Raw genomic sequence first — 25,797 nt, forward strand, 5'->3', positions numbered from 1 at the left:
TTCATTATAATCGTACTTTCTTTGCTATTCATTTAAATTTCCCTTTTTATCATCAGAATGTTCTTCCTGATTTTTGACAGATAATCAAATTCATATGTATCATGTCTTCACTTTGTTCTTTAAATGCTAAAGAAGCCTAAGTGTAGAGTACATAGAGCATTTTTAAATTAGTCACTCATATGTCACAAAATACTTTCTCATAATATGTTTTTGCAAATATCCCAAAACAAGGTTAACAAAATGTCAGTTTCTATGTAAATGTTGCCAAAATTATGAAGTAAACATTCCATCAGTCCATAGTGTGCCTTTTGCCTAATCTGTCAGTATCAGTGCTTCACTGTATCCTGATTATGGTTGGATGCGTTCTTGTTCATTTTTCTTGTTGTTATATTTGAGGAGCGTTTGCTTATTGTTAAGTAGCAGCATACTGATGTTTTTGTTCACATAATTTTTCTGCATTGCTATTAAATATTTTTAATATACATTTATATTATTACATATATATACAATAAAATACCTACACCAAGAAGAACCATGAATCAATCAGGAATTATATATATGTTACATTCATAGTGTTTTTGGCTATTTGTATTTGGCAGCCATGAGGAAAACGTCTTTCCTATCTTGTTGAGTCTAAAATTCTGAAAGTAAGTCAGTGTCTATATTATCTTGTCATCATCTTTTATTGGGCAATATTAAATTGGTTTAGGATGTAGGAAAGGTTTAGTAGTCCACGCTAGAAGAAGAGAATGCATAGCACTGCCTATTAGGCTGTCCTTTTCTCATTAACTCAAGTAAAGGCCTGCATACTATTTCAATTTAAGGTGAATCAGGATTTGTTAAACCAGATGCTTCAGAATTCAGAACTATAGTGCACATCTGCTCCAGGAGAACACGGCCATGCCCTAAGTAGCATGGCTAGAACATTCTTAATCCTTTCTGCTCACTGACAGAAGTTTGGAATCCTTCCTCAGTAGTTATCCCAGAATCAGTTTCTGGTTTCATGTAAATTCTAGTTGGCTGGTATCCACTGTGGTTCAAATTGGGTAATTAATTATATTAGCTCCATTTTGTGTTATACACAGATGAGAAACAATGGTCTGTTTGCACTTCTCCAAATAAAGTTTTGTTACTTTTAATAGGTATGACATGCATGCAGATAGGCTTGCCGTCTTCCTTTGAAAACCGGAGTCATCATTATTAGTTTGTTGCTACGTTCTTTGGTAGAATTCTGAATACCAATCAGTATTTTTAAATGGTGTTTTAGAAATTGCTAAGTAACATTGTGTGTCATAGACATGGAAACCTAAATTTGGAAAAATGCTTTATTTGTTCCCATTTTTCTTTCTTTAATTAAAATATTTTCTGATGAGGTGAGGAAGAATATGCTTGGGTTTTCTCTATTTACATTAAAATTATAATGTGTACATGAACTATTGCTGAATGTCAGAGAAAACTTGATGTGTACCATTCTGTGAAAGATTGGAAGGTATTAGCTAGTCCTCTTTTGTGCACTATATGGTGTAAGCATATTTAATTCCAAGTGGTGTATGACTAGTTCATGCTTCTGCTTCGGGATGCTACTTTCCCTAATGATGTGCTACATAAGATGTGCAGCTCTTGCACACAGCACCATATAGATCATCCTTTAGACTGTCTAGCAGAGGTAAATATTTTCCTGGTTCACACCTTGTTTAGTCATCAAAAAAAGGCTACAAAGACTTGGTTTATGACTGTACTGATTAAGATGTGAACTTTGGCCTCAATTTTTCCAAATCTAAGTTCAATTTTCAAAAGAGGGTTGACTATTCCAAAGTATGACAAATGCACTTTGTTCATTGGTTTGTTTATTTGGTTTTGATGGCACAATTTTTTTATTCACTTTACATCCGGGTCATAGCCCAGTACCTCCTCACCTCCCAGTCCTACCCTCCCTCCCTCTTCCCTCATTCCCTTTCTTTCCATCCACCCCTGCTCATCAAGTCATATGAGGGCTGAGCCTGTCTGCTTCACTTGTGGCCATGGTGGAAGTTATCAAAAAGCTGGCAACAGAATTCATGTCAGAGACAGCACCTGGTCCCCTTACTACAGGACTCACATGAAGTCTGACTTTCCCATAGGCTACATATTTGTAGGGGGCCTAAGTCCAGTCCATGTAAAGTCCTTGTTTCATGTTTCAGTCTCAGCAAGTTCCTCTGGGCCATGGTTAATTGGCTCTATTAGTCTTTCTATGATGCTCCTGTTTCCTCCAGGTTCCTTTCTCCTTCCCCCTGCTTTTCCACCAGACTCCCTAAGCATTACCCACATTTTTCTGTGAGTCTCAGCACCTGTTTTTAACTGCTGCTTGGTGGACCCTCTCAGAAGACAACTTTACTAGGCTCCTTTCAGTAAGCATAGAAGCATAGAAGAATATCATTAATAGTGTCAGGGGTTGACTCTCTCCCATGGGTTGGTCATGGGTTGGGCCAGAGATTGATTGGACAGTCCCTCAATCTTTGGTCCATCTGTTCTATCTTTATCTCTGTGCATCTTGTAGGCAGGGTAAATTTTGGGTCAATGTTTTTGTGAGTGGGTTGGTGTTCCCCTCCCTCTACTAGGAGACTTGTCTAGTTAGAGGGAGTACTCTTCAGGCTCTGTGACCTCTACTACTAGGATTCTGCTAGAGTCCCCCTCATATCTTCCCAGAAGCCTATATTAACTTAGGTCTCCAGCTTGTCACAGAGGTGCCCTTTCCCACAGTTTAGCTTTTCTCTATAGACACTTTTTATTCTACAAGTACACTTTTTATTCATCCATCAATTGAGTGTTAGAGTATCAGGTACTTACTTATTTAACTTTTAAGATGCACTTAAATAAACAATAATCATTCAAGTGATAACATAATTAATCTGTTTCAACCGAAAAATCTTATGACTTTTATGCCAATGCTTAGGTTTAAGATTATTTCTGAATAGAAATTATCATATACTCATGGTTTAAGTAACATTTGAAATTATGATTTATTCTTATCAAATAGCTTTCCTTTGTATATTTTCTTTTTAGAGTATTTCTTTTGGAGGATGGCAGCCTTAAGATATGCAATGTGACGAGGTCAGATGCTGGGTCTTATACATGTGTAGCCACAAATCAGTTTGGCAATGGGAAAAGCAGTGGCAGTCTCATCGTGAAAGGTAATCTGTTGTCCTCCTCGGGGAGCCTTGTTGCATATTACTGTTGGTTAGACATGGCTTGACTTGTGTTGCCATGCCAAACTGGTAACATATTGTATGTGTAGAATATTTCAGTTCAACATTTACTTAAAAGTTCTGTTACTATATTCATTAATGGGGTATGGTATGGTGTGCTATGGTAAATGTGAATATTCTGGCAGTTTACAATGCCAGGGTTTGCTTTTGTAAGAATAAGGTTTGCTGTGGAATATTAAAATTCCCCACATGCATTACTTTTGGGGCCCATGAACATTTTGGTAAAGTTCCCAGGTAGCCCCTTTCCTGGTTAAATGTCTTTCAGATGCTCTCATTTGATATGAACATTTTCTATGTATGTTACTTTCTTTTCTATTGCTGTAATAAAATACCATGACCACAGTAACTGGGTTAATTTTTTTTTTATTCAAAGGGTGTATTTTCTTGTTTCCAGAGGGTCCAACACCCTCATAGCAGCAAACCTTGCAACACACTGGCAGGCATGAAGCACGCAGCAGCTGAAAGTTCACCTCCCAGAGAGCACATTGGGAATATGTCAAGCCTGCAACACACAGGCAGGCATGAAGCACACAGCAGCTGAAAGCTCACTTCCCTGAAAGCACATTGGGAATATCTCAAGCCTTTGTAACCACAAAGCCCAGCCCCAGTGGCAAACTTCCTCCAACATGGTCATACTTCCTCATCCTTCTCAAAGAGTTATCCCATTTAAGGAACAAGTTTTAAGTATATAAGCCTATAGGGGCCATTCTTATAAAAGTGACAATACTATATATCTGACTCAATCCTGTATATAACCTGCTCATTTGTTTAAACAACCGTTGGTACATAAACTTCACTAAGGAAACTAGAGTCTTATCAACCCATATTAATAAGCAGCTTTCTTCAATGAGAAAACAATAAAGTCACACTGTGAGCTTTATGACATTCCCCTCCTAGCAAATAGTCTCACACAATTTGGGAAGGTAAAACTGCATATTCCACTGTTAAATCTTTTAAGCTGATATCAACTCACATGCACTTCAATTTATCAACAAGGGACATAATTAGTATCAGTATTGTATATTCTCTACTTTGGTTACTTTATTATATTTAATCTCAGCTCATGAAAATGGTATGTTTACTGGAAGTCATGTCACTTCTATCAATTCTTGCCCCCTGGATGATAAAACTGACTGTCCCAGTGAAGCAGTGTGTGCAGTTAATTAAGCCCAAATGATTCAATTCTGCAATTTTTCCCCATATTATCTGTTTAAATAATAAATATATTCAAGGAAAGCAGTTAATAACTATCTTCAACTATCATTTAAAATAACTCATGGAAAATAAATATTCACCTTTATCCCTAGAAGATATGTCTGTCAACTTGTCTCAAGTGTATGACATAATGTAGACAATTGTCTGAGACATTCTGGAAAAATGTAACTAATAAGAATTGGTGTGTCAAAAATCCCAACAGTGTGGAATATTTCACAAAAACAAACAAAAAGAAATCACATTTCTTAAGATGGTATTGTCATCAATTTCTAAGTCAGAGATGGACTGCTTGTTTCAAGACATATGTCATGGTTTTATTGAATAATAGGTTATTCTGCAGCAAAATTTTCAATGTTTATTGAATGTACTTTATATTTGAGTAAAAAAACATGTCATGGAAGAAAATGCATTTAGTTTTATTGTATCATTTTAAATTAAGACAGTGTAGAGAGTTCATTTTCATTGAATGATAGATGTATAATAAAGTATAGTGGAAGATGTTCTTGCATTACAGTTGAGTGTTAGAGATATAACAAAACTCATTGTTTTAAAAAGAAGAAGTAGGAAAGATAGATGTTAGCAGTATTAATGTGTTCTATGAGGACCAATTTATGTGGGATTTTGATGAATTAAACCACACTCCAAAATACCATAACTGGCCTCATGATTTGACTGGTAAAACGTTTTATACCCCTTCACTCCAAAGAGTAAAGCGAAAATGTTATGGGTAGATTGAACTGAATGAAAGGCTTCTTCAGAGACCTTGGAAACAGTTAGTATCACAATATTCATTGCACAGTAACAGTTAATGAAATAAAAATGAAAGATGAAGCCAGGTACGGTGGCAGAGGCAGGTGGATCTCTGTAAGTTTGAGGACAGAAAGGTCTACAAAGACAGTCCAGAACAACCAGGGCTACACAGAGAGACCCTGTCTCAGAAGAAGAAGAAGAAGAAGAAGAAGAAGAAGAAGAAGAAGAAGAAGAAGAAGAAGAAGAAGAAGAAGAAGAAGAAGAAGAAGAAGAAGAAGAAGAAGAGAAAGAAAAGAAACAAAGAAAGAGAAAAGAAAAAAGATGACTCACTTAGAAGAGTCTGGACTGTGCTCTGTTTTGGTGACCATGTGGCATATCTGAGGCAAGTAATCCTGTTCTGCAGGTTGTTTCTAATTTTTGCATTGGAAATAAATTCAACGATATTTGAGAACATTTCTAACAGCTAAACCTTAATCCACAAATGCGCTATTCCTGAAGAAAGACATGATTAAATAAAAATATTTTTGTTTGTTTACAAAAAAATCAACAGACTTACCTTCCTATATACTACTTCAGTTCACTGGCTTTGTTTATTTTTTCAAATTTTTGAGGATTTCATAAATGAGTTCATTCTATTTACATCATAGGCGTCACTCCAACTTTTGCTGTGTCCCCCAACCTTACTTGAATTCATGAGATTTCCTATAACTGTCATTGTCTATTTAGTGTTTATCCTATATTCATGTGCTTAGGGCTGACCATCATCATTGAATAATCTATTGGGGAAACTCAACCATGGAGCACAGTGATTCTCCCTTTTCCAGCAGCCATTGATTGCAAGTAGCTCTTCAGCCAGGCATGGGACAGTGTGAATAAAATAACAGATACACACAAAACATATAAACAGTATATTTACAAGCATTAAAAAACTATCGCTTTCCATAGTGTATATGTACCACAGTTTCTTTATCCATTCTTCTACTGAGGGACACTTAGGCTGTTTCCATGATCTGGCTATTATGAATAAGGCGGCTATGAACATGGTTGAGCAAATTTTCTTGTTGTGTGCTGGGGCATCTTCTGGGTATATTCCAAGGAGTGGAATAGCTGGGTCTTGAGAAGCCCTATTCCTAGTTTTCTGAGATAGCACCAGATAGATTTCCAAAGTGGCTGTATGAGTTTGCATTCCCACCAGCAATGAAGGAGTGTTCCTCTCTCCCCACATCCTGCCAGCATGTGGTGTCCCTTGAGTTTTTGATCTTAGCCATTCTGATGGGTGTAAGATGGAATCTGAGAGTTGTTTTGATTTGCATTTCCTTGATGACTGAGGAGGTTGAGCATTCTTTAAGTGTTTCTCAACAGTCATAGGGGAGGGGAATAAGGGGAAAAGGGGAGGGAGGGAAGAATGGGAGGACACAAGGGATGGGATAACCACTGAGATGTAACAAGAATAAATTAATAATAAAAAATTTTTTAAAAACTATCGTTTTTAAACTGTTGTTTCTCATTTTCTTTCATTTTGGGACATTAATGATAGCATTGATAAAAAGAACCAAACCAAAAAAAAAAAAACTATCTATAAATCTAAAATCTCAGTCTTGGAAAAATAGTTATGTTTAACTAACCATTCTCTTGTCTATTGAGTAAAAGGGCCATTTGGTTGTTGAGATGGTTTAATATTTATGAGAATTTGGGCTGTGTGAAACATAATGTGTATCTGATAGTCATTACAAAGTCAAAGATGATTTTATTTTCCAAACCTAAATTTGCACATGCTAGTGACCATAAGGATAACAGAGTCATGAATAACAGCTGAGAAATTTCAATAAAGCTGATAAAACAATCACATTCCTTTGAATCTACTTATCAGTTTCAGTCACGCGGGAAATGTTGCTGTTAGATAACATGTAAAAAGATAATAGTTACAAGAGTGAAATATTTTTGAGCTTAGTTTTAGCTGATACGGCTTATCTGTGTTAAGAGGATTCTGAAGTTATCTGCACTGTGTGCCTGGAAATTTCTATTTCACTAATGCAGCAGGATGAGGCAATTTTCCATTCAGACACTGGGAATGCAATTAGCAGCTGCCTTGCCAGATCCTTCCAAGATGCCCAGTGTGATCTGAGGACATGACAGTAGGCACAAAGAAGGAATCAAGAGGAAAACTGTTTTTAAAGGTTTTCATTTTTGAGGACTTGGACTAAAAAAAATCACCCCCTATACATATATTAAGGGTTACATGAGTATCATGTAAAGGGACAAATTATTTAATCTGGCACTTAGAAAATTATTAAAAAGCAGTGTAACAGCAGGCTATAAAAATGATCTTGTTTGCAAGCAACATTTGTTTTTGTTTCCCCACTGGAGAAGTTTTGGATGTTCAATTATAGGCCTCATTGCTTCAGCATTATTTTCAACTGAAATGTCGGAACTTGGAAAAGCATATCTAATGTGCAAATTAAGTTTATTGCCGCTCATTTAGTTGTTTATTCTTTGTGATAGAAGTCTTTATTATACCAGCATACAGAATGCCCTGTGCTTTTTCTAATGTGGAATGAAAGGACTCCCTAAAATTGGTCAGCATTACTGAGAGGAATATATATTCAAGACAGGTAGAAAATTGGAGGCTTTGTACATTTAAACGGAAGTCTTGAGGCTTTGACGTTTTTAGCCCAACTTTATCATAAAGCACAGCTTGTCTAAGTAAACCAAGTATACAAGCGCAGAGAACTGTCAAGACATTGGAACACAGTTGTCATATTGTATAGATTAAGAGAACCGCAGTGAAATTTTCTGTGAAAATGACTGTCTCATTTAACACTTTCATCTCACATTCTATATTCCTCCTACAAAGAGGGAGTTGATGTATTTTAATGCAGGCATTTTTGAATTATAAAGTATTGATGCAGGGATTATTTCCGAGGGGGATAAGACATTTATTAAATGTTAACAGTGGTCAGAATACATTTTATTACTTTTTCTTCACTACCACAATTAACGTTGGAGTGGATCCTTGGTCCTCAAATACTTGATGCTTACAAATTGTCAACTACAATCATAGAAACAAACAAAGTCATGTATCATTTCTTATCATCTATAGAACCACAGAATTCTCCAATCCTGCAGTGCCCATTGTAAGCTTCAAAAGAAAAACAGTCCAGGTGACACTGGGTTTTTATAAACAATATAAATTTGAAAAGACAAGCACAATAATAGCTTACTAAATACTGAGAGATTTGAAATTAAATAACTGCCCTTTGTAATTTCAGACAGTTAGACCAAATGACAGTCCCTTCATTGATTGATAGTTTATGTATAGACCTATATTTAATTTGAATTCTCACATTCCAGAAAAATATTTCAGGTAACATCGAACAGTTCATATACTTGCATGATATGTATATGGTCCAAAGTTGTGTCTTCCCTAATTCTAATTTTTGTTTATTTACTAATTACTCTGTTCTATTTAAATATTAACATGCAAGATAAGTGGCTAATGGTGACTTCAGGTAAACTTGTATATATGGATCATAATTACAATAATTACTTTGCACTGTGAAAGTACAGAACATCCAACCTGTGGTAGTATATAGTCAAAGCACTGCATGTAGATTTTACTGTATGTGAACATGCTTTAGTAGATAATCTAGCATGTCCCAAACCGTGGAAGACTCTAGTTTTTTGTTTGTTTGTATGCATGAACAATGAAAGTGTATTAAATAAAAATTCATTTTCCCACTTCCAATTAGCTTCAATCAGAAAAATAAAGACCACATCCCACTAATTTCTGTTTTTCTCTGAGCACTATTGGGGAGCATTATCTTTGCGTTTCTCATGTTTTCTTGCCCTTAGTCACTTGCTTAGTGTCCTGTGGACATAACTATTTCCGTTCCACATCTTTCTCAGTTTCTCCTTTCCATGTCAATGTACCTGTTTCTGGGTAAGAACACAGTGTTTTGTAAGTGCCACCCTTTTCTTCTGTTAAATATATTTCCTTATTATGGTAGATTTAATGTTCCAAAAGTTTTTTAAAACTAATTTGATAATAAAGCTATTTCAAAGGTGTCTTTATTCCATGATTTCCCTTGATTAATGGTTTTCTTGGAAATACAATTCTGGATTGAAATTGTCACTCCAGAATTTCACAGTGTTACTGTGCCCTGAAAAGTGAAGGTGTTTGCTTTTTCATCTCCTCATTCTCCCATCTTGTCTGTCTAACTAGGAGTCTGTTTTCTGCTGGTATTCCACAATTTCTTTTTCCACTATAATTTTGAGTGTTTGGCCAGTGTTAACTGCAGATTCCATACTTTCTATGGTGAGGTTATTTTCTTATAATTTACTTCATTCCTTGCTCTGAATTTAATTATTCAGAATTTAATTATTGGATTCCCTTCTTCAGATTACAACTCAATTGTTATCACATCCTTGTATCCTCCCATTCTTCCCTCCCTCCTGCTTTCATCGTATTCTCCTCTTTTAGTTCTATGACCAAGAGGGACCTCCTCCCCCACTATATGGTCATAGGCTATCAAGTCTCATCTTCGTAGCCTGCTTATTCTTTCCCTGAGTGCCACCATGCCTCCCAACCAAGGAGAGGTGGTCAAATATGGAGCACCAGAGTTCATGTCAGAGTCAGTCTCCGCTCTCCACATAACTGTGGAAAATGTCCTGTCCATGAAGTAGATCAGAGTAGGGGTTCAATGTTTACTACTTGTATTGTGCTTGGTTAGTGCAACATTTTGAGCAGAACCTCCTGGCCCCCGATCCACCCATCGCGGTGTTCTTCTTGTAGGTTTCTAGGACCCTCTGGGTCCTTCTATTTCCCCATCTCCTATATTTCTCTTACCTAGAATCTCAGTGGGATGTCCTCATATTGATCCCAATTTTCTGGTAAGTGAAGACTTTTGTAGCACATGCCTTTTGGGCTAGTACCCAATTGTGAGTGAGTATATACCATATAAGTCTTTCTGCTTCTGGGTTAACTCACTCAGTATGATCATTTCTAGTCCCATCCATTTGTCCACAATTTTCTAAATTTCCTTGTTTTTAATAGCTGAGTAGTATTCCATAGTGTAAATGTACCAGAGTTTCTTTATCCATTCTTCAACTGAGAGGCATTTAGGCTGTTTCCAGCTTCTGGCTATTATGAATAAGGCTGCTATGAACATGGTTGAGCATATGTCCTTGTTGTGTGGTGGAGCATCTTCTGGGTATATTCCAAGGAGTGGAATAGTGGGGTCTTGAAGAAGCCTTATTCTCAGTTTTCTGAGATAGCACCAGATAGTTTTCCAAAGTGGTTGTACTAGTTTGCATTCCCACCAGCAGTGAAGGAGTGTTCTTTTCTCTCCACATCTTCATCAGCATAAAATTTTCTCAGATAAGAAATTGTGGAAGAAAAAGTGAGCTGGACATGTGCCTGTGTGTGTGCCCTCAGACATTGCAACTTATTACTGTAGTCAAACATTAACATGCCTTTCTGTATTTCCCCTTATGGTGTTCCTGTGTGTGGTTTTTATACCTGAAGCTAACTGTCTTAGCAAAGTTCCAGTGCACAGTACAGGGTGGCTAGTCTTGTCTCCCTGTAGGACACCGGTGTTCTGTGAATACTCATCATACTAATGAAATACTTTTGTGCCCATTAGCCAGCACATCTGTGTTTAACCAGCCATCTTCTCTCTGGTATCTACCACTGCACAAACTGTTCTTATGTTCACGGCATTTTTAGATTCCACCTATAAATTAGTTCATACAATAATTTTCATCTTCCTGATAACAGTCCTTATAGCATATTATAACTTACTTCACATGTCCTCCCAGCCGATCTGTGCTGTCAGAAATAAAAATGCCTCTGATATATGGCTGAATAATATCCCCATATTCCAATGAAACTCTCATGTAGTAGTCTGCATCTTCTTTATCCTTTCAATGAATATGTTATGCACAGTAAGCTTTTATATATTAACTATTGTGAGCCACGCTGAGATCAACACTAAAATGTAATAATAGCAAGGAAAGATCCCATTTTAAGTTTTTAGTGGAACCTCCATATTGTTTCTTTTTCCTAATGGTTGTACCCAATTAACAATATGGTAAAGATAGCATGTGTTACCTTTGCTTCACAGGCTTAACAACACTTATATCTAGTCTTTCAGTTAATAGCTCTTCCAAAAGGTGTGAGTTTTTTATTTGCATTTCCTTGATGATCAGGAGTGTTAAGTATCTGCATAGATTATCTCTTGGCCATTTCTATGTTTCTTTTGGGGGAAATGTGTATTTACTTACAAGCTGAGCTTCAGTCATGTTAATAAAGATCTTATCCTTAGAAGAAAAACAATTCCAGTAGAAGCATGTAGATACAAAGAGAGAGAGAGAGAGAGAGAGAGAGAGAGAGAGAGAGAGAGAGAGAGAGGGTTAGCAGATTACAAACCATAAATATTCAGAAACTTAAGAAGGGGATCATATTTCCAAAGCATATTTTAATGTTTCCAGTCTTCACGAATTATCTTGTTAAAAAGAATGATATCACCTATTTGAAGTGTTATTTATATGCTATCATATTTTGTGTTGGTATCTTAGCAACACTTCCTGTCATACTATAGATACATGAAGGCAGAGCCCCATGTTTGTACAGAGAACACACTGATTATGGATCTTGTACCTTCTGGATCTTGGGGTAGAGTTGATAATGTCAAGCAGTCACCTTGGAAACGTTAGCACTCCAAATGAAGATTACAGCCATGGCACTGGTATAAAAGAAAACAAAACCAAATGATAAGCATGATTATATTAATTACAGTCATTTACACAGTTGATCACTCCTTTGGGGCTTCTAAGATGTTCTGAGAAATTATGACCTCTTAATAGTGCCATTGACTCTTGATGTAAAGAACCAATTTAATTTAGCTTCAAGAAAAACAGATTTTATGTTTCTGACAGGTTTTTATGTAATTAGTTGCCTTGTCTACTAGCAAGTTCATAGCTGAAGATAAATTGTGGAAACATTATTGGCAATTATGACAGGGTAAATTTGAGCAATGCTATCAAAAGTGTCCTCAATTCTATGAAACGTTCCCTTATATCTCTGAAAATCTAGATAGGTATGTAAAACTATTTTAGTGTAATGACTTTGCCTCACCAAAATATATCAAAAATTGATATATTGATATTCCAAATCACCTCCTTTATGTGTGGGATAAGCTTTAGGAAGTAGTTAGCTTTTATTACCTTAGAAGCTATGTGGGAAATATTCCTATCATATAGAACAATTTTCATTTCCTCTACCATTTTATGACTATTTTCTATTGAAGAAAAATGAGCAACTACACATAGAACTAGGGGATACGATACAAATACTCTTTTATACATATCACCCACTGTGGACATTTAAAAAACTAATCTCTAAATTTGTTTCATATAGACTCTTATCTACTTCCACAACACTTATTCTAATTATCTAGAGTCAACTTCCATATATCATATTTCTTTCTTAACAATTTCTGGAAGTGTTTTCTTTAACTAAGGAATAATTTTAATATAAAGTAAAATAATATAACTATCTTAAAAATTAGCAACTGTTTCTATAATATTAAGAGGTCTATTTTTTAATAAATGTTTCATACATATTAATATTTGTGTATGCCCATGCATATAGAAAATCCCTGCTTCACAAGATGTAATTAAGAGTATACAAATAGAAATTTCTGTATCTATCAAGTATAGGAAATCTTGAATTAGCAACTGTCTGTAACTCAAGAATTCTGGAGCCTTCTTTACACTAAACTGACAGCTCACAAAACTAATTTCTCATAACGTTGGACTACCATGTTTACATTTGATACTTTCTAACTAATAGTATTTTACTGATAGTGAACTTTTTCCTGGATCCACAGTATTAGACATTTTTGATGCTACATTTAATATAGTGTTATTTGTCCTAAAATAGAAATGTTATTTTAAAACTTTATCATTATTTCTCCCAGCCCAGCATTTGGGATAACTACACAAATCCACTGGAGAAGCTTATGAAAAATCCTTATTCTAGGATCTCCTTTACAATCTACTGAGTCAGTATTTCACATCGGCATAGAAAAATTCATATATTAAGCACATTCTATGAGAAATTCTTGTGCGTGTGAAACTTTACAATCATTTACCTAGACAGCTTATGAACATAAATGGTATACGCAAGAGGAATAAAATAATGTAAAATAGATTGGTTCATCCTTTTCCTTCTAAAGGTTTCACATGGGATATTCCAGCACAGTCCACCTCCTTTCACTTAATTTATATAATTCAGGCTCTAAGGCTCTCTCACTTATTGGTAAATTGAAAGGAGTCTTTCAACATTAATGACCCTCAAATAACTTAAACTTTTCTACTGGAAAGTACCCACACTTAGGAAAGGACTAGTATATATGAAAAAGTGTACATTCCCTTTGCTTTGGTCTGAGTGGTTTGAAGAAATCTCTGTGATGCTTGACTTTATTAACAGTTTCAAGAATATGCAAATGATGAAATTAATGGATTAAAACAAAGTCTTCTTTTTTTTTTCCTGCAAGTAGTCTTAAAGACTTTGCATATTTGTGTAACTCAAGCACTGCTCTTAATCTCAGCCAAGAGTGATCCTGTCCTTCTATTGTGTACATATTGAGCTTTCTTCTGGTGTTGTGCACGGCTGCAGAGTGATTTCTGTAAAAGAATAATCAGGGCTTCCTGGCTGTTTAAAAGTTCCACACAAAGTATTAAGTTGGTTCTCACACAGTTTGGCGAGGGTAATATGAGACCTTAGCCCATAGTCTAGCACTAGTTTTCAGAATGCATCCTCCAGCCCCCGCCCCCAGTTTAAACTATTTAGAAATACCCTCATATACATTACCAAAAGTGTGTTTCCTGAGTGATTCTAAATCCATTCAGGGTGACAATGTGCAGATTAACCTCTTAACAAATACTGCACCTTTCATACCCAAGATACAGGTGTTCCACTAGACCATATCTTTACAGCATACTTCCAATATTTCACAGTTTTCAAGTACACATTTCTTTAAGAAAAAACTTTAATAAGTTGAAATTGCATGTATTTATAGGGCAGAGTGCGATATTTTGATATGTTTTAACTGTTATATTGCTAAATTTGGCTAATTAACATATTAGTCATGTAACATACTTATTGCTTTTTAAAATGAAACTATGCTAATTCTACTCAGCAAATTTGAGCATATGATACATTATTATTAACTAGTCATCCTGCTGCTTAATAAACATTTAGGCATCGTCTTCCATTCTAGATACATTTTTCATGCCTTTGAACATCTTGTCCTTTTCCCCCCTCTTTCCTATCCCATCATCCTTCTGTAACCCTATTCTCTTCTACTTTACTCATATGCAAGAAGACACTTATTAGACGCTTTATCCAGTCTCACATTGTCTCTTGCTAAAATGTGCCCCACATTTGGTTTCACGATCCATTTTTTCCTTGAAGTTCTTCATCTTCCTAACACTGAACTTGTTTGGTCAGTAATGTCTAATGGTGTGATGCACCACGGACATGAACACTTGTGCATGGCTAACCACCTGAGCAGTAGCCCAGGCCTGGACACTTACTGGGCAGCATGCATGTGTGTGGCCCATTGTTCATGCCTGACTGTCAGTGGACATTGATTCCCAATGTGGGGATATTAGGATACACATCCATGTGAATGGATGTGGTAGTGGAAGCAGCAGTGGTCAGCAGCAAAACCTGCAGATGGAAGGACTCAAAGAGCCAATGACAGCGGGCTGGCTTGCCCAACTATTGCTGTGGCATTTTCTGGAATGTTGACTCTCCAGTCTCAGCACCAGGGTAGGAGCTAGTAGTAGATAGGCAACAAACTTTGCCAGCAAAATTTTTACAAATAAAACATACTTTTGTGTTCTGTCAGTGCAATAAAGCATATCACACAGTTGCATGAATTCTTCCAAGTGTTTAAAAATCTATGAGTTCTGCACCATGGCAAAGTTAATATCCACAGGGCTAGAAATAAAAATTTAATTTGAAGATTATTTGATCCAAGGAGAAATGCACTATTTTTATATGAAGCTTCAGGAAAAACCAATTATTAATGAGTTTTTTCTTGTAATTGAAGAAACCACAATGGAGAGAATAAGTGATACTTTGAACTAACACACAAACCATAAAGCTACTTTAACCTACTGTACAATATCCACAGGTTACAGCCCTTATCAAAACAAATGTTGAAGATCTCTCATACGCGTTTACCTGAAAAAATAAATAAAAACCTACTTAAAATATATTTTAGAGTGGCAAAAAATTAAATTGTTTTAGAATAAAAAATGTTGCACGTTTATTAACAGTTCTTACTATTCTAAAATTTACATTTCAAAGTAAATCGTCAGAAGTTCACAGTAATTTTTCAGTCTGAAACTGCAGTTAGTAGTTCTAAAAATGTTATGTTGGCCTGAAAGGTCCTTTAGAGAATAAAATACTTATCAAAAATGTGTTTATCACGCACTTACAAAGAGCGGTAACGTAGCACAAGTAATTACCCCAATTGAAAATGAAGCTGCTAAAAATATAGATTCCAATGGTCTGATGAGTTTTCGGAGAAGCAAGTAAGAACTATCTGATAATCAAGATATAAGTTCAATACAGTATTTAGATTGTATTTTATATAAAATTATGATGCGCAAAATGTGTGTTTTAGTGGATAGATAGATAGATAGATAGATAATACTACTGATGTGTCGATATTACCCTTATTAAATTTTATAAACAGTAAAATATTTTTTTTAAAAAATCATCCTTAATAATTTTAAATATAACCCTTCTTTATCATTTGACCTAAATCCTGTTTTATCAGCTAAAATGGCTTGATGAGACGCAAATCTCTCTCTTGTTCATGACTTTGTCTTCCCACTGTCACCGATTTCTTCTTCTCTGAGTCATCCAAAACTCTCTACCAAAACAGCTTCCTTATATCTACCAAACAGACTTTTTTTCATACAGATCCTTTATAAAGTGTAAATTTATCTTTTATTCACCTGGACGTAATTGTCATCTCAGAGGCTTATGGCTGAATATGCTCACCCTTTCTAGCTCTAATTGTCATCTCAGAGACTTATGGCTCTCTTTTGAATTCTTGCTGGGATGTTCAACTCAGCCAACTGTTCTTGCTCAAAATTCTCTCCAAAATGACTGATTTAAACTGGCTTCTCTCAGATTCTGATTGACTTGCTCTGCTTGGTCTCAAACTAACTTTAGCGATCTGTTCTAATCTTCTGGCTCCTTCTAATTCTCTGGCTTGTTCTTTTACCTGTACCTAGCTTGTTCTTTCTGCAACCTTTCTCTTTAAAACTGCCCCAGTAAAAACTGCCTCTGAACTCTGTGGGCTGAACTGCCACCAACTGAACTGCCAGACACTCAGCCCTGTACTACCTGTCAGCTGACTCCCAACTCACTCACTGACCCTCCCCGCCCTCTCTTAAATAACCTTTCTGCCCTGTGATATTCTTTTGAGAGTTGGGCATATCCTATTTTATCAGATCTTCATCTGATTTTTCATGTTGTCTGTCCCTCAATTAGACATCATTGTTTGGGATTAAAGGTGTGTACTAAGGGCATGTCTGTAATCCAGCCAGAGGGATTCAAGGTGTGAAGCTGTTGGCCCTCCAGCTGGATAACAACCTAGAAGGTTTTTGGATGTGATCAGAGCAGCCATGTTGCTGGATTAAAATTCCTTTATACGTCTGTTGCAACATAGGGGATGTGGCATTCTCTTGCTACTTGTGAGTTTTGCCAGCTTATTCTTATTTGCAATGAACCTCTGTGCTAAAGCAATTGCTTCCCAATAATTAATCCCTCCATTAGAACAAGTTAATGGAATTACTTCACAATGGAACTGCCACGTTTTTGGAAATGTACACAATAGTACAATCTCATATATGACAGTTTTCCTCTGCTGACACATTTCTGAAGGCAAATGTATAGTGTCACTCAGTCCTTTGCTTTACAGTCCATCCCCCACCATCATCCACAGTAATATATCTAATACTTCACAGAAGGATGGGCAGGTGAGGGGTATTCAATATATATATATATATATATATATATATATATATATATATATATATATTTGTTATACATTTCAAAGTTGGAACATTCTAAATGAAAGTGTAACAATGATATATCTTACTATAATCAGTTATTAATCATGAAGTTTTGATTCTCAATGTAGGACCAATGAGCATTGCAGAGAGGGAATAATTAGTCTAATTTTACCACTATGTGTTATCTTAAATGGAGGAAGTGGTTGTCATTTTTAATACTTAAAAAATTAGTTTAATTGCATGAACTAAAAACTTAAATTAGGACGGCTTGACTCCACCAACAGATATAATTAGCTAACTCTTCTGCCAAGAAATGTAAATAAGATATTAATGATTTTTTTTCAAAGAAATTACCAGAGGAAAACACTTTCCTCTTACTAGCAGTTTTGTTTAAAACTTTAGGTATCAGCTGCAAAAGTTGTAAGAGGACTTAGAATTGTGAGTGGGCGCAGTTATCACATCTCTCTTCAGAGTGCTCCTTGGTTAAAGTCTAACAGAGTGTGTCTAATATGACTAAGGATGCTATTTCTTAAAAATGAAGACATAGACATATATATGCTACATTCTCTCCACTCTACACAGAAATGTAATGCACTCTTTCATCTTTATCATGGCTATTTCATCACAGATTGCCTTAAAGTTCACAATTAGTACTTCCTGAAGTCTACTTCTATTTCTTTGTTATTACAATGCTTTTATATGAAGTAACAGCTGAAAGTTCTATAGATAAACACAGTCCGTTTTCTGTTGTACCTAAGTTGAAAAATATGTACAACTCTTAAATATATTTCCTTTCTAAGTTGAAATGTCTTCATAGATTTTTGTGGTAACTGCCTTAGAGCTTCATTCTGCTTGTGTATTACTTCAGTGATATTTTAGCTTTCATGAGAAGGGATTCTTTTTAGGGAATTTAGATTTAGTTTTACTTTTGTTTATGTTAAGATTTTCTTTTTACTTGTTTATACATGTGTATATATATGTCTGTGTGCATGTATGTGCACATGCCAGTGTACACACATGGAAATCAGTAGAGAGGGTCTCATTCCTGGGAGCTAGAGTTACAGACATTTGTGAGATCCCAATTTCTTATTTGAGTAATACGTAGCAAATATCCTTTTAAATGCAGCCACTACTCAACCCTTAGAAAGTAAATAAGTTAATATAAATGTATATTCAGGGTTCCTCTAGAAATGATGAAAAATTAGTTTTCTCTAACAGAGTTTCTCTGGGTATTCAAACTACAGTTAAGTTCAGGCTCCATGCTCAGCAATAGATGGCCAAAAATAAATGAAGTTATTTTTGAATGCATTTTTGTCTCATAAGAATTTTTCTGAGCAGCAGCTGCAGCAGTGTTGTCCTCTTGCTCTCTTCTTCTTCTTCTTCTTCTTCTTCTTCTTCTTCTTCTTCTTCCTTTTCTCCCCTACTTTTAGTCTTTCTCATTCCCCTTATCCTCTGTCTCCTACTTCTTTCCCAACATATTTTTTCTTATGCATATTATAGTTTCAAATCTTGTGATTTTTAGGGTATTTATATATGTTCCAAATCAAGTATCTCTGTTTTAAAAATGTTTCTTATGATTTTTCCTTTTTTTTTTGTATCTGTCAGTATGCTGGCTTTGTTCTAGTCAGGGTTGTTAGTTTTTCTTTCACCTTATTTTATTATTTATTCTTTTTTTTTTTTTTTATAAATGCCTGATTGTTTTCTAATGAGAGACAGAGAAAGAAAAGATATGGATTGAGTTGGGTGGGGAGGTAGGGAAGATCTTAGAAGAGTTGGGGAAAGTAGAATCATAATCAGAATAGATTTCATGAAAAATAAATTTAACAACAATTACCACAAAAGAAATTTGTGGTATCTGTGTTGGTAAATGCTCAATGCTCTGGAATTAAAGGTACATATTTTACTATAAATAAATAAATAAAATGTTTATGATTCTTACTCTTTGCTAGAACTCAAGTATACCTCAATCATCCTTGAGAATGACTTTGAGGATTTATGCTGTGACATTTTGGGACTTGTGGAACCAGTGTTGGTTGGCCTGTAGAAAAATGTGTCTAAAGAGGTTTCTACGATAGCTGCATATTTTGACATCAAAGATGATGGATTTACAAAGACAGAATTCCATCATTTCTATTCATGTTCCAATTTCAGTTAAAATGATCATCACAGGCATTACAAAAATATAATACATCACATCCATGCTTTTAAATATAAGAATACAATTATAAAACTACACATATTGTGGTGTATATAATCTTAGAAATCCAGTTTTGTCTCATGGAATCTTAAGCTAAAGAGTTGGTTAGAGTGGTAGCTGTTATTCTTATTTAATATTACAGCTGGGTACTTAGAGTAAAATATAAGAATATTGTGGCCCACGGTATATGGAATGTTGTCGTTTGAGGTGTTTATTGTAACTTATTTTCAAATGAAAAATGAATAAAGCTGTGTATAATGTAAGAAATATATCATTAATTTTTTGAGAATTCCATAAAATATGTTCTGATTATACTCATCCTGCTCAGACTTAGCCCAGCTCCATTCATCAGCTTAACTTCTCTAATATCCACTGATCCACACTACCCTCACAACTCCATACCCTCTTTTTCTTTCTTTTATTATTTTTAAATAAAATATATTTGTTTATATTCTTCCCCACTCCAACTCCTTTCAGATACTGCCAACCTTCCTAGACATGCAATTTTATGTTCTTTCTCTCTCTGTCAAATAGGGAAAACAAAAAATAAAACAAATAAAATAAATTCAAATAAGATTTTAAAATACCAAAGCAAACAAAAAACACACAAAAGACATGAAATCTGTTTTGTGCTGTCTAACTACTCACTCCTGGGCATAGGGCCTGCCTTGGAGTATGGTTTATATACACAATGTCACTCTATTAAAAAAAACAAACTGATTTTTCATTTCCAACAGGTATCTGTTTAAGTAGCTTCTTGGCAAGGAGTGAGAAATCATGTCCACCTTATCTCCTGAATAAAAGGCTTTTGTCTGTTTTTAACTTGTGATGGTCTTGTGAATGCTGCCTATCTCTGTGAATTCATATATCTATTAACCCTGTTTTGTTTGAAAGATGCTGGACACTGTTTCTTCAGAGCCATCCAATGCCTCTGTCTTTTTTTTATTTAAATTTATGTTTTTAATTTAGTCATTTCACATCTCAATCATAGCCTCCTCCCTCATCTCCTGCCCATCTCAACTTCCCTCCCTCTTCCAGCCATATTGCTCACTTAGTCTTCAGAAAAAGGGAGGCCTCCTCCCTTATCAACTACCCCACCCTATTAAGTCTCATCAGGACTGCCTACATCCTCTTCCTCTGTGGCCTGTCAAGGCTGCCCTCCAGAAGGAAGTGATTGAAGGGTAGGCAACAGAATTGATGGGAGAGACAGCCCCTGTTTCCCTTACTAGGGGACATACATGGAGATTGAAATGACTATTGGCTACATTTGAGCAAGGGATCTTGGTCCTCTCTGTGCATGGTCCTTGGTTGGTGCATGAGATGCCTCTGCAGGCCCCCTGGGGCCAGATTTGTTGGCTCTATTGGGCTTCTGGTGAAGCTCATGCCCCCTCTGGGTCCCTCTATTCACAACACACACACACACACACACACACACACACACACACACACACACACACACACACACTTCCATAAGAATCCCTGTGTTCTACTCAAAGTTTGGCTGTGAATCTCAGCATCTGTACTGGTGGTTCCCTAGTGGGTGGAATCTGTCAGAAAACAGCTAGGGCCAGATCTCATCCTCTTCAAATGTTTCCAGTATCTATTGTATTTGCCCTTTTGAATGAGAATTAAGCATCCTCCCTAGAGTTCTCCTTGTTACTTAGATTCTTTAGGTCTGTGGTCTATAGTATGGTTATCTTGTATTATATGGCTAATATCCACTTATAAGTGAATATATACCATGTGTGTCCTTCTGAGTCTGGATTAGTCACTCAAGATGATCTTTTCCAGATCCATACATTTGCTTGTAAGTTTCATAATATCCTTTTTTTTTTTTTTTTTTAAATATTCCATTGTGTATATGTACCACAGTTTCTTTATCACTTCTTTGGTTGAGGGACGTCTGGGTTGTTTCCAGATTCTGGCTATTACAAATAATGCCACTATGAACATAGCTGAGTAAACATCCTTGTTGTGTGGTGGGGCATCTTTTGGGTATATAGACAGGAGAGGAAAATCTGTATCTTCACATAGTGCTGTTTCCAAATTTTCCTAGAAAAATGCCAGATTAATCTCCAAAGAAGTTGTACAAATTTGCACTCCCCTCAGCAATGGAGGAGTGTACCTCCTCACCAACATTTGCTGTCATGGGAGATTTTAATCTTAGACATTGTGGTAGCTGTAATACTAAATCTCAGAGTAGTGTTGAATGCATTTTGAACATTTCTTTAAGTGCGTCTTGACCATTCAGTATTCCTCTATTGTGAATTCTCTCTTTAGTTCTGTACCCAATTTTTAATTGGAATTATTTGGCTTGTTGGTGTTTAATTTCTTGAGTTCTTTATGTATATTAGATATTTACCAAGCTGTCCAATGTAGGGTTGGTGAAAATATTTTCGCAGTCTGTAGGCTGTTATTTTGTACCATTGACAGCTTCCTTTACTCGGTAGGATTAACATAGTAAAAATGGCCATCTTCCCAAAAGCAGTCTATAGAACCAATGTAATTCCCATCAAAATACCAACATATTTTTTCTTTTTTTTTCTTTTTCTTAATTTTTATTTAATTAATTTATGCAGCTTACATCTCAAATGTTATCCCCCTCACTTGTGTCTTCCTGTTCTGTCTCCTTTCTTCCTTCCTATTCCGTTCCTCTTGGTTTGTGACAGAAGGGGACTTTTTCCACCACTATAAGATCATAGCCTATCAAGTCTCTTTCCGGTAGCGTACTTACTCTTCATCTGAGTGTCACCAGGTTTCCCCACCAAAGGGAAGTGGTCAAATTGGGAGCACCAGAGTTCATGTCCAAGCCAGTCCCTGTTCTCCACGCAATTGTGAAGAATGTGGTGTCCATTGGCTAGATCTGGATAAGGGTTCTAAGTTTATGGCATTCAGTGTCCTTGGTTGGTACAATAGTTTGAACTGACCCACCTGCATCCAGATCCGCCAGTCTTAATGGTTTTCTTATAGGTTTCTAGGACCCTCTGGAACCTTCTATTTCCCCATTCTTCCTTACCATTAAAAAGTCCCAGTATCTATCCCAATCTCTGGCTAAGTGAAGACTTTCAGGAAACATCTCGGTTGGGCTTTTGCCGAATTATAAGTGAATATATGCCATGTGTATCTTTCTGGGTCTGGGTTAGCTCACTAAGGATGATCATTTCTTGTTCCATCAATTTGCCTCCAAATTTTGTTTTTAATAGCAGAGTAGTATTCCATAGTGTAAATGCACCACAGTTTCTTTATCCATTGTTCGACTGAGGGAGATCTAGGTTGTTTCTAGGTTCTGGATATTACACACAAGGCTGCTATGAACATTGTTGAGCATAAGTTCTTGTTGTGTGGTGGAGTATCTTCTGGGTGTATTTCAAGGAGTGGAATACTGGGTCTTGAGGTAGTCCTATTCCCAGTTTTCTGAGAAATGGCCAGTTTGGTTTCCACAATGGTTGGATAAGTTTATTCTCCCACCAGCAACGAAGGAACGTTCTCCTTTCTTCACATCCTTGCCAGCATATGCTGTCACTTGAATTTTTTTTCCCATTCTTTTTTTTCTTTTTTTTTTATTAATTTATTCTTGTTACATCTCAATGTTTATCCCATCCCTTGTATCCTCCCATTCCTCCCCCCCCCCCATTTTCTCATTATTCCCCTCCCCTATGACTGTTCCTGAGGGGGATTACGTTCCCCTATATATTCTCATAGGGTATCAAGTCTCTTCTTGGCTACTTGCTGTCCTTCCTCTGAGTGCCACCAGGTCTCCCCCTCCAGGGGACATGGTTAAGAATTTTTTTATCTTAGTCATTCTGATGGATGTAAGATGGAATTTCAGAGTCATTTTGATTTGCATTTCTCTGATGACTAAGGACATTGAGCATTTCTTTAAGTGTTTCTCAGTCATTTGATATTCCTCTGTTGAGAATTCTCTGTTTAGTTCTGAGCCCCATTTCTTAATTGGGTTATTGGGTTTGGTGGTGTTTAATTTCTTGAGCTCTTTATATAATTTGGATATTAGACCTTTATCAGATGTAGGGTTGGTGAATATCTTTTCCCAGTCTGTAGGCTGCAGCTTTGTTCTGTTGACAGTGTCTTCTGCCTTACAGGTGCTTCTCAGCCTCATGAGGTCCTATTTATTAATTGTTGACCTTAAGGCCTGGGCTGTTGGAGTTTTCTTCAGGAAGTTGTCTCCTGTGCCAATGAGTCCCAGGCTCCTCCCCATTTTTTCTTCTAACAAGTTTAGTGTCTCTAGTTTTATATTGAGGTCTTTAATCCACTTGGACTTGAATTTTATGCATGGTGGTAAGTATGGATCTACTTGCATCTTTCTACATGTAGACATCTAGTTAAACCAGCACCATTTGTTGACAATGTTATCTTTTTTCCATTGACTAGAGTTGGCTTCTTTGTCAAAAATCAAGTGTCCATATGTATGTGAATTTATTTTTGGGTCTTTGAATCACTTCCATTGGTCAACCAGCCTCTTTCTATGCCAGTACCATGCTGTTTTAATTATTGCTGCCCTGTGGTACAGCTTGAGATCAGGTATGGATATTCTTTTGGAGGATGTGATATTGTATAGGATTGTTTTAGCTATTCTGGGTTTTTTGTTTTTCCACATGAAATTGAGAATTGATCTTTCAAAGTCTTTTAAAAAATTGTATAGTTATACTGATAGGGATTGAATTGAATCTGTAAATTGCTCTTGGTTAGATGGCCATTTTACTATGTTAATTCTCCAGATCCTTGAACAAGGGTGATACTTTATATTGCTTGTGGCTATCATGAAATGTGCAGTTTCCCTAATTTCTTTCTCATCACGGTTGTCATTTGTATACAGGAAGACTGACTTTTTTAAAGTTAACTTTATGTCCAGCCACTTTACTGAAGGTGTTTATCAGCTGTAGGAGTTCTCTGGTGGAGTTTTTGGGGTCACTTATGTACACTATCATATTATCTGCAAATAGGGATAATTTGACTTCCTCCTTTCCCATTTGGATCCCCAGTCTATAGGCAGTCATTTTGTACCATCGACAACATCCTTTGTTCTGTAGGATCAACATAGTAAAATGGCCATCTTCCCAAAAGCCTTCTCAGAATCAGTGCAATTCCCAACCAAATACTAACACAATTCTTACAGGCCTTGAAAAAACAGTTCTCACCTTCATATAGGAAAAAAAAAACAGGATAGCTAAAACAATCTGATACAATAAAATATCTTATAAAGGTATCTTCATCGCTGATCTCAGGCTGTACGATAGAGCAACAATAATAAAAACTGCAAGGTACTGGCATAGAAACAGACTGTTGGATTAATGGGATCAAATCAAAGACCCATATACCAACAGAGACTTAATTTTCAACAAAGAAGCCAAAACCATATAATGGAAAAAAGAAAGCATCCTCAACAAATGGTGCTGGTCTCATGAATGTCTAAATGGAGAAAACTACAAATAGATCTATACTTATCTCCTTTCACAAAACTCAAATGCTGGTGGCTCAAAGACCTCAACATATAACCAGATACACTAAATCTATTAGAAGAAAAAGTGGAGAAGATCCTTGAACTCATTGGCACAGTAGATAACTTCCTGAACAGAACACCAACAACTCAGGCTATAATATCAACAATTAATAAATGAAAATTCATGAAATCAAATAGCTTGTAAATCTTCTGGCTTTTATTTAGACTCTTCCTCCTTGTAGATCCCTGAGCCTTATGGAGAGGGGTTTGATAAAAACATCCCCTTAGGGATGAATACTCTGAAGTCTCTCACTCCCTGCACATTATCCAGTCATGGGCCTCTTTGTTAATTACCATCTAGTTCAAGAAGATTCTCTGATGAGAGATTATGCTCTGAGATATGATATAGCAAGAATCTTCTTTTAGCAGAATAATACCAGTAGGTTTTCCCTTAGGACCATGGCCTTATCTAGTTTCTGAATCTTTGGCAATTTTATTAGTGTCAGCAATGGCTTCCATCTCATGGAGTACACCTTAAATCCAAGAAAAGAAAGTTACTCCAATAGCTTTGTATCACTCTTATACTAGTATACCTGCATGCAGTTTGCTGTTGTAGGTCACAGGGTTTATAGCTAGGCAATATTCATTATTAATTTTCTCCTCCTATAACATACATCAAACCTTCTAGTACCATGAATGTTAGTCAGTAGGAATGAAGGTTCTAGTTGAGCATCAGTTCCATTTCTCCATCTTTGAAGACATAAGCAAGTGTGTCTTCATCAATAGAGTCTTACCATCAGAACACGGAGGGCAACTAATAATGTTGGCAA

The 25,797-nt window shown here is 36.1% G+C and overlaps 1 protein-coding gene across 1 annotated transcript in view; it reads left to right on the forward strand.

Moving 5' to 3' along the window:
• Window positions 1–25,797, forward strand: part of Cntn6 (contactin 6) — a 338,355-nt gene that overhangs the window by 278,449 nt on the left and 34,109 nt on the right. Inside the window, exon 12 of the mRNA XM_051155006.1 lies at window positions 3,043–3,170. Within this exon, the coding sequence (XP_051010963.1) occupies window positions 3,043–3,170 (128 nt within the window). The remainder of the gene's footprint in view (window positions 1–3,042; window positions 3,171–25,797) is intronic.

This window comes from Acomys russatus, chromosome 13 (genome assembly GCF_903995435.1).
Source record: "Acomys russatus chromosome 13, mAcoRus1.1, whole genome shotgun sequence".
Classification (NCBI taxonomy): Eukaryota; Metazoa; Chordata; class Mammalia; order Rodentia; family Muridae; genus Acomys; species Acomys russatus.